Consider the following 12,544-nt stretch of genomic DNA (forward strand, 5'->3'; position numbering starts at 1 on the left):
AATGACCGATCTTGAGAAGAAATCAGAGACTGCTAAATTTGCCATGGATTAGAAGCAATACTAATCATATGTCATAATACGCTAGATATGTAACTACATATATACACCATATAGAAGATACATATTAACAGCTTAAACAGAGATATATAGTTGAAATGTTCTTGGTACTTTTCAGTAAAACATTTACCTTTCCTATACAAAAAGAAAAGGGGGGGGGGGAATAGCTGAGATACATATGGAAGGCAAAACCTGAAGTTACTGCCCAGATGATTAAGTTATCATAGCCTTTAGAATTTCGAAAGGAGTCCCAAACAATTGGGACTTGGGAGAAAGAAACTACTAGAGCAGGGCATTTGAACCTTCTTCTAACCGAAAATTGGGAACTTTGCAATGATGAAGAGAAACTGAGTAATTATTCAAACTCTTTTTCCCGCTCATTGGGTTTGGGTGGTGGAATCAATTCCCATTTGCTGGAGAATGACAAATTTTAAACAGTCCAGATAAAAGAAAAAGATGTTTGCATGCAGTACCAAAAGGATGGAGAATGACCAAATGAATACAAGTTCCTGTCTTTCTCCAATGACAGGGATTTATGTATAATTTAGAGGTAAGAGAACAGGATCGGAAAAGGTACCTCACTTCATATTGGAAATCCAAATCCGGGGTAGTATAATTGTTGATGATAAGTCTCAGGCAATTGTTGCATGGCATCCCATTGTTGTACAACATCATAAACGACTTGCTCAATAGGATCTGTTTGTGATTCACGTAGCAATTCCATTTGCTGAAGAGAATTATCTGGCTGATATAACATTGGATACTGTTCAAGATGTTCATATTTCTTTTCCATGGCAGGTGCGGTTTTCATGGAAGACTCGTGATGAATGTTAGACCAAGGGTAAAAATATATTGCAGGAGGGTAATAATGAACAAGTTTTTCTTCTCTTATATTCTTGAAATTACTGCAAGTAAAATAAAGATCCAATGGATGAAAAGTTGGAATTTCTGGATTAACATGGATACACGGGGTCTGAGAAGAGATCTGATGGGGATATGGTTTTCGGTGAGTTGCAGAGCTCGAAACTTTCCGACCAGGTAGAAAGGATTTCTCATAACAATGAGCAACTTCTGGGTGTCCAGTACTGTCAGAAGTGAAATTAGGCTTCAATCTATCAGTTCTACCAACAAAAGTTACCTCTGAGCAATGGTTTGAGAGGGACAAAAGATGGTCAACAGAAATCAAACTGTCCTCATCAGGCAAATTGATTTCATCATCCACAAAATCTAAATCAATAGAAGTGTCCACATTAGGGATTTTGGGATCTTTTGGCTCTTCCTGATAATTGAGCAAAATCAATTCATCTTCATCCGGTATATGTAGTGGAACTTCAGATTCAGTTATGTTAACTGTATCAGCTGAGTAACTGTCCCTAGATTCTTGCTCCAAATGAATAACATCCAATATTTCAGTCCAAAAATCATCAAAAGGAGATTCACTCTCCTCGATCTCATCCAACTCAAGCTCACAATCAAAGATAGAATCTGCGATGCCTTCACCATCTGTCCCAAAAGCTCCACAATCGCTGAGAACTGATGCTAAGAAGAATTCATTGGGCTGTAATTCGTTGGTTTTAGATATCCTCTCATACAAATTTTTCTGTGAAGGAAAGAATGCTTCTCCTAAGAGCAACTCATTGCTGATTTCAGTTTCAAAATCTTCCTTGGACTCCCAATTCAGTTTAAGATTTTCATGGCTTTCTGCTGCTAAAATGTTGGCTGTATGAATACCATTCTCCATTCTACCAGTACATGGCCCCTTCAAGCATCTTGTTTCAATGCCAGGAAAGTCAGTATGTTGCAGTGATACTTCCTTCTGCAAAGAAGATGAAAAAGGACAAACTTGCATCACTATGATTGCAGTCATGAGTTAGATGTATCATGCGTATCTGACTGAATAAAAATGGACTCTACAGCCACATTTCATTTGTTTTCTCAACCTTCCTACCCCTCCCTCGTTGACTTAACGAAATGTTATCTAACTGTCAAAGCAAACTATAGAATGTGATACTTGCAAGGAAGATAAACTTTTAAATCTAGGAAATATCCTTGACACCACTTACAAGACAAAGCTGATAGTTTATCACAAACCTACTAAGAAAAGGAGGGAAAAGGGGATAACAAAACGAATATTGGGACTTAAGTATCTCTTAGTAGTCAACATCTAAGCATGTCCAGAACTTACCTCTAGTGTCTCTCCAAATTGTCTTGTTTCAAATTCTTCCAGATTAATAATCGCAATTGATGCTTTAGCTTCAGAATCAAGAAGTTGTTCTTGCTGAGTAGTAATGGCACCATTAATAGAACCAGGTGTTTTGCAATGTGACTTCTCCTCATCCACAAACTTGTTGACAGGTTTTTGGGCTTCAGATAAGTTTGCAATCTGCTTGCTCCAATGAGTACTTTTATCCCCAACTACATCATCTTGAAAAGTATCATTTTTTGATTGTACATCCTCTTGAGAAGTACAGGCCGTGTTAGTCAGAGACTTTGTTCCTTTAGATGAATGGCTAGCATATGAATTGGAACCGCCAACCTGCATAATAACCAGTCTTAATCTATAAAAGTTAAATGCTCTTCACGGAACACGTGCAAAAAGATCAAGCTTATGTAGGCCACATTACAAGTGAGTTATTCTTTTGCTCAAGAGACGTACTAGAACATTATAGCGTTACAGGAGCCATAATCACGACCAATTTTGAGTGCATAATGACCAGACCTTGTAATACTGTGGTGGACGATAAGGGTTCTTGCTCTTACTAAGAAATGATCCCAAAATCCCAGAATAATCATTCTGCGCCCTGGAATCTGCATTACACATATTATCAGAACAGGGCTATGAGCACTACTTTCTTATCTACGTATTAGTTATAAATAGTGAACCATCTGTGACTGAGCCTTTGAAATGTATGCAACATCAACACGTAGAAAAATAAAGTGTGCTATTGAAGCATTGATTTAGCCAAGTGAAATTGATCCAGCAGAACATAGAATGCTATTACAATTCTTTCCTGTACATAAAAACTGTCTGTTTCTTGAAACAAGCTTGATGATACAGTTCAAGTGCTCTGTGAATAAAAATTTTACACTTTGGCCTGTTCCTTACATGGTTCACCAAGTGAAAATGTGATATCAAGGATTGAGTTTAATTGATCATAAAGAAAAAGAACTAATTCGATGCATCGCACCAACTATACCTGAATCACAGCATCCCTGTGAAACTTGTTTTTCCCATCTCCCACAGCATAATTGAGAATCGGCAACCAAATCACATCTAAGAACAGGTGATGAGCCAATGTAATAATTGTTTGAAGTATATGGGGGTAGGATTGCAGATGTTTGTTGCATTCCCAGCTTACACTCAGATAAACCATCAAGTTCGCTGTTTCAAAAGCAATTATAAGAACGCAGAACCACCACGTCACGAGAAACAAATAAGAAATTTTTTAACCTATCAGTGTCATGCGTCTACCAGTCAACCTTGGCTTTGAATATTATATTTCTGTTTTCATTTCATTTTCTTCTTTTTTTTCTATGGTAGGCAACTGAGTTATTATCAGCTAATAAATGTAAGACAACAACGACATCAAAATTCTAATCTGTACATGGAAATACACAGATTAAGTTCATGGTGGCCAAACAATTAAATTCAAGTGAAATTTCTTCTTTTATCAGCAATAATTGGCAGTTCAGCACTTCTTCTCGCAGCTAAATCATGATGAACTATAAAGCAACCAATAATGCAATCTCAAAAGCAGAGACCTAAGCAAACAACGAAAAGTTGTGAATTATCACTCACCGTAAAATGGATGGATCAAAATCTTTGGGAAAGTCTTCACAAATTTGCAGGTTAGACAATGATAACATGAATGTTTTAGTGTACGTAAGCCTTGAACATCTGCATATAAAGCATGATGAGATAAAGCAATTAATAATGCAATGTCAAAAACAGAGACCTAATCAAGCAACTGAAAGTTATGATTTATCACTAATAATTACCGTAAAGCTGATGGATCAAAATCTTTGGGTAAGTCTTTACAAATTTGCAGGTTAGACAATGATAACATGAATTCCTTAGTGTACGTAAGCCTTGAATCTCTGCACATAAAGCATGATGAATTGATGATATAAAGCAATCAATAATGTATTGTCAAAAATAAAGACCTAATCAAGCAACTGAAAGCTGCTACTTATCCCTCACCGTAAAGCTGATGGATCAAAATCTTCGGGCAAGTCTTTACAAATATGCAGGTTAGACAATGATAACATGAATGCTTTAGTGTAAGTAAGCCTCGAATCACTGCAGCACAAGAATTAAAACAGAAATTCATGTCAATAGTTGCTAATCGATTAACCGCTCGCATATGTAGCTAGTTTCCGTTAAATAAACGCAATAACTCAAAAAAGTACTAATGTCACTTTAAGATCTCTGCAGTGGTTCTGGTTTCCTCCGATTCCAACTGCTCTTCCGAGCTGCATTCTTCAATTTCCACACTCATTCCAAAGTCACAGGACAAATTTTCACAGTCCGTACAAGTTTCTGCAAGCTTATGTAGTTCCCTCATATAACTTTCCACTACGTACATCTTCCGAGCGTCAAATTCACACTCGCAACCAAAATCAACTCTTTGTTTGAGATAACAAGCTTTTGTATCGTCAATGTTGATGTATATGTTCTGTAAAACCCTAGCTACCACACCTGTGCAGAACGAGGAAACTAGAAAACTCGATTTCCAAAGTCCAAACGGAACTCCATGGAAATGCGCAGAGACGATTACTTGTTTACATTCTTTTGCAGTGATGAAGATGAGAGAGCTTTACAAATGGCTGGAAAACGTGAACTTTTTTCATACTAAAAGTGGAAAGAAGATTGTAGAGCAAGAAATAAAAGCATGACCCCCTGAGAGTAGCAGAGGTGAGAGGTATTTGTCTTTATAGTAACAGACTAACCAGAGGTACTTTTGCTTCTCCACCAACGTAGGTTTAGGTGGGGTTAGAACAGTCTTTACACTTGGGCATATTTTGAACAACATTTATTTTATTTTAGAAAATTTTCAAAAACTTTCCGATAATTAATTTCATTTTCAGTATACAGTCTCAGAACTGTTTCCTATGGCAGAATAGAGTTCTATTGTGTTGTGTTAATGAAAACTTTTCTTTAAAAAGTTCGGAAAACAGACGCAAGGCAGAAAAGCACTGTGTAATAGTTTTTTAAAATAGAAGCAAGGTTACAGGTTGTTGCAATTATTTCTTGCCACACTCGATTGAAAAAAAAAAAAAAAATAACAAAAAAGAACAAGAAAAGAGACCCCGAGAAGATGATCTCCTGTCATATAACACCTATCATAATGTCAAAAATACTTCTCTTTTTTTCTTTAATGAAAATGAATCTTCACTTTTCTTTTCTCTTAGTTTAAAGGATTAGTGGTTCAATTTTTGGTATTTACGACTTTTCTGGAAAATGTTAGAACTCACAATGATTTCCTTTTTAACGATTATATAACACCATTAACATATGGTGAGAATAGCCAATTGTGTTATTTGTTGTACATGGTTTTTTAAATATATTTTTTCATAAGCGGTACTATTTCATACATTCATCTCTTTCAATGCTTTTATCATTTAAATCGGTAGAGTAAAATAAAATGGATGAAATAATTTCTGTAAGTTACATGATAATCTTGGAATTCAAAATTACGTTTATTATTTTTTTGAGAAGTTTTGACCAAAATAAGCTATTTTAAAAACCAATTCACCAAATTAATACGCTTTTTAAATTTTTTACAAAAGTAGTATAAACGTACTTCATGGTAACGTTTTAGGTTATTTTTATTTTAAAAAATTCAACGGACAAAAACTGACGGAGTTGACGACGTTAAATGAATAAACGCTATTGTGAGTAACGTTTTAGGTGTAAAACGTTACTCACGATAACGTTTATTGAGAATCCAATCACTTCAACCCTGCAAATGCATAATCAAATCGTGCAAATTTAGCTATAAAACGTTACTCATAGTAACGTTTTACCTCAAAAATGTGACTGTCAGTTACAACACTCTGTTAAAGTCATATTCCTCCATTTTTTAAACTGACCACATGTGATTATAAAATAAATGTTGTTGTAAGGAATGTTTTGCATATTCCAACAATATTCAACAAAACTTTTACTTGTGTTGCCCATTGTTAAAATAATATTCACAAAACTTCATCAGGTATGAATTAAATAAGTCAAGTTTATCATATTATTAAGAGATTTTTTTAAAATAATATTAATAAATTAGAAAATAATTTTAAAGCTATAGTAAGAACTTAACATAATATGAGTAACATTTTATAGCTAAATTTGCAGGATTTATTCTAAATTTGCAGGAGTCGAAGACCCGTGATTGGATTCTTAGTAAAATAGTAACGTTATACACCTAAAACGTTACTGTGAATAACGTTTTAAATTTGCAGGATTTGATTATGCATTTGCAGGGTTGACGTGATTGAATTCTAAATAAACGTTATTGTGAGTAACGTTTTACACCTAAAACGTTATTCATAGTAACGTTTATTCATTTAACGTCATCAGCTCCGTCAGTTTTTGTCCGTTGAATTTTTAAAATAAAAATAACCTAAAATGTTACCATGAAGTATGTTTATACTACTTTTGTAAAAAAAGCGTATTAGTTTGGTGAATTGGTTGTTAAAATAACTTATCTTGGTCAATGTTTTTTTTGATTCAACAATATAAATATATATCATTTATTACACAGCTGATATACACCCCTTTTCACTCAAATGCCTCTGTATTTGGTCCCTTTGGGCAATCATTTTATGCTACAAAGATAGATAAGAGGCGGAATCAGCTTAGAAGAATCCATACTATGTCACGATTGATTGCAGGAACTTTCCCCTCTACCCAACTCACCAACTAATACAATTTCTTAATCCAACGTTATGTTCCTCTAGAATTTTTTGAAGACTAACAGGTTGGATTATATATACTGTAAAAGAGTAGAATCGAATGAGAAAAGGGAAAATCAATGTGATCAAAATAGAACTTCATAACATTTCAGAAAACGGATGGACATATTCTCTTAACACTTGGACAGGACACAAAAACACAGTTACTTACACAACAGACTCAACTGACCCATCCGAACCACTAGCCAAAAAGAAACCATACACACAAGATAAGAAAAATGGAACACACTCAAATTGTATTTTCACGCATCTCAAAAGTCTCAACTGATTTCAATGATTAGTCCACTTCTTCCATCTTGCTTTCCTCACCAATTTCCTCCAGTGCAGGCATGTCGGCATCTTCACCAGCTCCTTCTTCTTCCTCTTCTATGCTAAGACCCAACTTCAACATCCTGTGAATTCTTGCGGCAAAGGTATTAGGGTCATCAAGGCTAAAACCAGATGTTAGTAGAGCTGTCTCAAAGAGCAACAACACGAGATCCTTCACTGATTTGTCATTTTGGTCTGCCTCAGCTCTCTTCCTCAATTCCTCCATGATTCCATTATCAGGATTAATTTCCATTGTCTTCTTGCTGGACATGTATGAACTCATGCTGGTATCCCTCAATGCCTGAGCCTTCATGATCCTTTCCATGTTGGCTGTCCAACCGTATTCACCAGTCACCAAGCAACATGGAGAATCAACAATCCTATCAGAAACAACCACCTTCTCAACCTTGTCACCAAGAATGTCTTTAATTATCTTGCAGAGATTCTCAAAAGACTTCTTCTTCTCCTCCTTTTTCTTCTTCTCTTCTTCACTGTCATCATCGAGCTTCAATCCCTCCTTGGTGGCAGAGACCAGTTTCTTACCATCATATTCTTTCAGCTGCCCCACGGCGTATTCATCAATAGCATCAACCATATAGAGCACTTCATATCCTTTTTTCTTGAGACGCTCCAAGAACGGAGAGTTCTCAACTGCCTTCTTGCTCTCTCCAGTAATATAGTAGATGTCTTTCTGGCCCTCCTTCATCCTAGTAACATAATCCTTCAGGCTGGTCAGCTCATCACCACTCTTGGTAGAGTGGTAACGGAGGAGGTCAGCCAACTTGGCTCGGTTCTGGCTGTCTTCGTGAATGCCCAACTTCAAGTTCTTTGAGAATGCCTCATAGAACTTGTTATAGTCCTCCTTGTTCTCAGCAATCTCATTGAACATCTCAATACATTTCTTCACCAGGTTCTTCCTAATCACCTTGAGAATCTTGTTCTGTTGCAGCATCTCACGAGAGATGTTGAGAGGTAAATCATCGGAGTCCACAACACCTTTCACAAACCCAAGGTACTCAGGCATAAGTTCCTCACAGTTATCCATAATGAACACCCTCCTGACATAGAGCTTGATGTTGTTCATCTTTTTCCGGCTGTCAAAAAGATCAAATGGAGCTCTCTTGGGCACAAAGAGGATCGCCTTGAACTCAAGCTGCCCCTCAACAGAGAAGTGTTTTACAGCAAGGTGATCCTCCCAGTCATTGGTCAAGCTCTTGTAGAAGGAGGCATACTCCTCCTTTGTAATCTCCTCCGGTTTGCGCAACCAGATAGGTTTCTGCTTGTTAATGAGCTGCCACTCGTAAGAAACCTCCTTAATCTTCTTCTTCTTGCCTTTCTCCTTCTCTTTGTCCTCATCAACCTCCTCAACCGCACCCTCCTCGTCTTTCTTGGGCTCATCATCTTCATCATCACTGATTTCTTTCTCAGTAGTCTTCTCTGTCCAGAGGTAAATAGGGTAGCTAATGAATTCAGAGTGCTTCTTTACGAGGTCCTTGATTCTCCTTTCTTCCAAGTACTCCAGCTGCATAGTATTAACCCAAAATTAATAACTATCATCTCTCAATTAGGCCTAATGAAATTATGTACAACCATGCAGGAAATACAGATGCTTACCTGGTCCTCCTTGAGGAAGAGAGTTATTTTAGTTCCTCTGCCCAATTGCTCTCCATTGACATCCCTCGTAACAGTGAATGAACCACCGGCTTGTGATTCCCAGACATACTGCTCATCATCGTTGTGTTTGGTGGTCACAATAACCTTCTCTGCTACAAGGTAAGCAGAATAGAAACCAACACCAAATTGACCGATCATGCTCACATCAGCACCAGCCTGCAAGGCTTCCATAAATTCCTTGGTGCCGGACCTTGCAATCGTACCCAGATTGTTGACCAGATCTATTCGGAACCACAAACAGAAAAGACATCAGTACCATTCTACCAACTAAATCTGAAGAATCTTAAGACCAAAAACACCTCCCCCTAAATATATTCACCATTGGTGTCTGAAGAATCTTAAGACCAAAAACACCTCCCCCAAAATATATTAACCATTGGTATCAAATGGTTCATAATCCTATAGTATACATTAAAGTATGAAATTAAGTTTCTGTGAAATTAAATATCTAGCAGGATCGACAGGAAAATAATTAATTTGAAATTCAAAACATATTACACTATTTTGAAATCCAGAACATATCACAAATTCAAAGCTAGTAGCTAATCACAGAGAAGAAAAGATCTCACAATTCACAAGGACCAAATGGAACGCTTAGATACGTATGATCAATAAATAAATAAAAAACGATATGTTCAGTCGGAGCTAAATTTCCTCCGTGCATTATTTATTTCACTTAAACCACAACAAACAACGCATGCAGAAAAATAAAAGCATTGCAAAAATTCGAAGTGCACGACTAGTAGCACTGACAGTTTTCTCGGCAAAATAAACAGAGCATATATGCAAATAACAGAAAAAGGAAAGTAGAACAAATATGATTACCTGCTTTGGTCATGCCGATACCGCTATCAATAATGGATAGTGTCTTGTTCGCCTTATCAGGAACAAGACGAATGAAGAGCTCAGGTTGAGCATCGAGCTTGCTCTTGTCCGTCAAGCTCTCGAATCGGATCTTATCCAATGCATCAGAAGAATTGCTAATAAGTTCCCGAAGGAAAATCTCCTTGTTGCTATAGAAAGTGTTAATGATCAAGCTCAACAACTGGTTGATCTCAGCTTGGAAAGCGAAGGTCTCTGCCTCAGCCATTTGAACATCCGCCATTAGAGTAAAAGCTTCAAAAATGTGAATTTGTACCTTACAGGGAGCAATGAAGAATGAAAGTCGCTTTTGTATGAACACTTTCGATCGTGATTTTCGTGAGGATGGGGAGGGAGATGGGTGGCTTATATACGAGTGTAGAAGAGTTCTAGGCTCTTCTATTAGCGTTAAGAAGTTGCCTTGGAGAAAGAGGTGAAGACTCTGCTTCTGGAGTCTTCGACGTCCCTCTACAGTCTACACACACATTTCTAACTTCTACTCGTCTCTTCTGGTACAATCCGACCCGACTCCGCTTCTTTTAGCCTTTTCATTTTTTCCCTTTTTATTATGGGGATAAATTTTTATTTTCATTTTGATTTTGTGATATTTGAGAAAACACATAGTATAATTTTTTTTATTAATTAAACAAATTTTCTTTTTTTTAATTCTATTGAATAATTATAATTATTAATTCATTAATTGTTCCATTACTTTTAGTAGTAGTACCCGTTTTTCCACCGATAATATTCACTTTTTAAATAAAATAAAATTATTTGGACATAAAATTATTATAGTTTTGGAATTCAAAGAACTTCTTAAGGTTTGGAATTATTATAATTTTGGACAATATATATATTCAATTTTCACTCCAAATTATTCATAAAACATTCAAACATAACTTCGATTTATAAATATTATTTTAAACTTGAAAAAAATATTGTACTACTTTTCTTTAAATTTTATAATTTTTATGTCTAAATATTCACTTAATTATTCTTATATTATGATAAACTTGTGTTAGTATTTTATATGTTACGGTATTATAATTTTAACTTTTTTTAAAATGTAATATACTTTGTACCTCAAGAGACTAAAAACACACATTTTGAAGAGATTCAAATATGCTATTATCGCTGTTGTTTTTCTCATTTTGGTTCTCTTGAATTTTTTTTTGTTTTTAAACCTCTTTTTTTTTCCCTCTTGGTTACGCGGAAATAAGTATATTTACCTAACAAGATTTATCCACCTAGACATCTAGAATGTTGGGAATCGAATGTCTCACGGCCAATGGTGAAGCATCAATGAAAGTAATTAGAGCATTCCATTATTTTTGGTAGAGACTAATGAAATGTTTAAAATTTTGTGTGAAATATATTTAGTTACAATTTTTTTTTTAAAATAGCATATTTAAAAAAACTCTTCCTCAACGTAAGTTTCATATGCTTTTGATTTCAACTTTGAGGAAATGTTGTACAAATATCTATTAAATTATTATATTTTTATTATATGTATATGTTACCATGTCGAATATGACTGTATTATGATGAGAAAAAAGGAATTTTTTAAAGCTTAATACATAGTCATGTATTTAAATTTAACATTAATTTTCACTAGACATCTTAATTGAAAGTTGTACTTATTAAACAGTTTGAATTCAAACTCAATTGTATCAATTAAATATAACGTAACTCTATAATATTTCATAATCAAGCGAATCTTGAAAAAATGTAATTGAACTTGAGTTATAATGTATTGTTCTTTACTTCTTCTTTTTTTTAATTATTGAACTCGTGTTTATTAATGGTGTTTAAATGTTGATAAGAGTAATCATCTCAACTCATGGATATAAAATGATTTTTTTAGGTAAAATGGTTCAATGGACCCTTGTACTTGTATGAGTTTGTATTATAGACCCTTCTACTTAATCATGGCCTACTAAACTCTTAAACTCAATTAAAATGAGACATTTGAACCCCTCCAACCATGTGTGCTCACTCTCCCTAACATAAATGACATGTAATATCCACATCATATATGTTAATGCCATGTCATAATTATTTCATAAGTATTTTTAAATTATTAACTAAAAATGTCACTCAAATAAAAGATAAAAATAATAAATTTTCTATTTAAAAAATAAAACAAAATAATTATTTCTCTCATTTTTCCTCCACCTCCCTCAACACACAGCCACCAAATGTAGAGAGAGAAAATGGAAACCCAAAATTAATCTAACATAGCTATTATCTTATAGAATCACTTTCCTTGAAAAGATAATTTGGGCAAGCTAAAAATTTGTCACTGGTTACAGTAGATTAAATACAGCATAAAAAACAAGAATCGTTTTCATTGATAGTTTCAGCCAAACATGCTTAAGCTGGACAAATTTAACAAATTTCACTGCTATAAGCTTACTTGAACACTCTTAATTGTTATGGTACTATATAAACTACAAAAAAAAAAAATCTCCCTTCTTCTAATTCTTTTCTTCTTCGAAAAATGACCATGAAGCTCAGAAAGCCATAAGTCAAACCCAGATCTCAAAACTAATATGAATGAACAACGTTTTCTTAATGTTGGATCTTATGACAGATTTTTGAGGCTCGAAGAAGAAGATCACACACAATCAAACCCAGATCTCAACATAAAAAAATAATCTATGAACAGAATCAC

At 34.9% G+C, this 12,544-nt stretch overlaps 2 protein-coding genes across 2 annotated transcripts; both read right to left on the reverse strand.

Moving 5' to 3' along the window:
• Nucleotides 1-528: 528 nt before the first annotated feature.
• Nucleotides 529-4,367, reverse strand: LOC107057941 (uncharacterized). Its single transcript, XM_015303104.1, has 7 exons — nucleotides 4,259-4,367; nucleotides 4,057-4,155; nucleotides 3,857-3,955; nucleotides 3,255-3,439; nucleotides 2,777-2,865; nucleotides 2,243-2,593; nucleotides 529-1,873 (listed from the first exon to the last, which is right to left on the reverse strand). Exons 1-7 carry the CDS (start codon nucleotides 4,324-4,326, stop codon nucleotides 641-643), a joined length of 2,124 nt encoding a protein of 707 aa, XP_015158590.1. The 5' UTR covers nucleotides 4,327-4,367; the 3' UTR covers nucleotides 529-640.
• Nucleotides 4,368-7,067: 2,700 nt separating this feature from the next.
• On the reverse strand, nucleotides 7,068-10,337 carry LOC102603244 (heat shock protein 83). Its single transcript, XM_006362602.2, has 3 exons — nucleotides 9,835-10,337; nucleotides 8,950-9,230; nucleotides 7,068-8,857 (listed from the first exon to the last, which is right to left on the reverse strand). Exons 1-3 carry the CDS (start codon nucleotides 10,112-10,114, stop codon nucleotides 7,304-7,306), a joined length of 2,115 nt encoding a protein of 704 aa, XP_006362664.1. The 5' UTR covers nucleotides 10,115-10,337; the 3' UTR covers nucleotides 7,068-7,303.
• Between the last annotated feature and the right edge of the window lie 2,207 nt (nucleotides 10,338-12,544).

Source organism: Solanum tuberosum, unplaced genomic scaffold (assembly GCF_000226075.1).
Source record: "Solanum tuberosum cultivar DM 1-3 516 R44 unplaced genomic scaffold, SolTub_3.0 scf00400, whole genome shotgun sequence".
NCBI lineage: Eukaryota > Viridiplantae > Streptophyta > Magnoliopsida > Solanales > Solanaceae > Solanum > Solanum tuberosum.

Excerpts from the sequence above, each read along its gene's own strand:
- LOC107057941 (XM_015303104.1), bottom strand. The coding sequence starts at position 4,326 with ATGTTATCATTGTCTAACCTGCATATTTGTAAAGACTTGCCCGAAGAT. Across the intron at positions 4,156-4,258 it reads TTTGATCCATCAGCTTTACG|AGATTCAAGGCTTACGTACA; the intron begins GTGAGGGATAAG and ends CTTTATGTGCAG. Across the intron at positions 2,866-3,254 it reads ACAGGGATGCTGTGATTCAG|ATTCCAGGGCGCAGAATGAT; the intron begins GTATAGTTGGTG and ends TGTGTAATGCAG.
- LOC102603244 (XM_006362602.2), bottom strand. The coding sequence starts at position 10,114 with ATGGCGGATGTTCAAATGGCTGAGGCAGAGACCTTCGCTTTCCAAGCT. Across the intron at positions 9,231-9,834 it reads TATCGGCATGACCAAAGCAG|ATCTGGTCAACAATCTGGGT; the intron begins GTAATCATATTT and ends GGTTCCGAATAG. Across the intron at positions 8,858-8,949 it reads TCTTCCTCAAGGAGGACCAG|CTGGAGTACTTGGAAGAAAG; the intron begins GTAAGCATCTGT and ends AATACTATGCAG.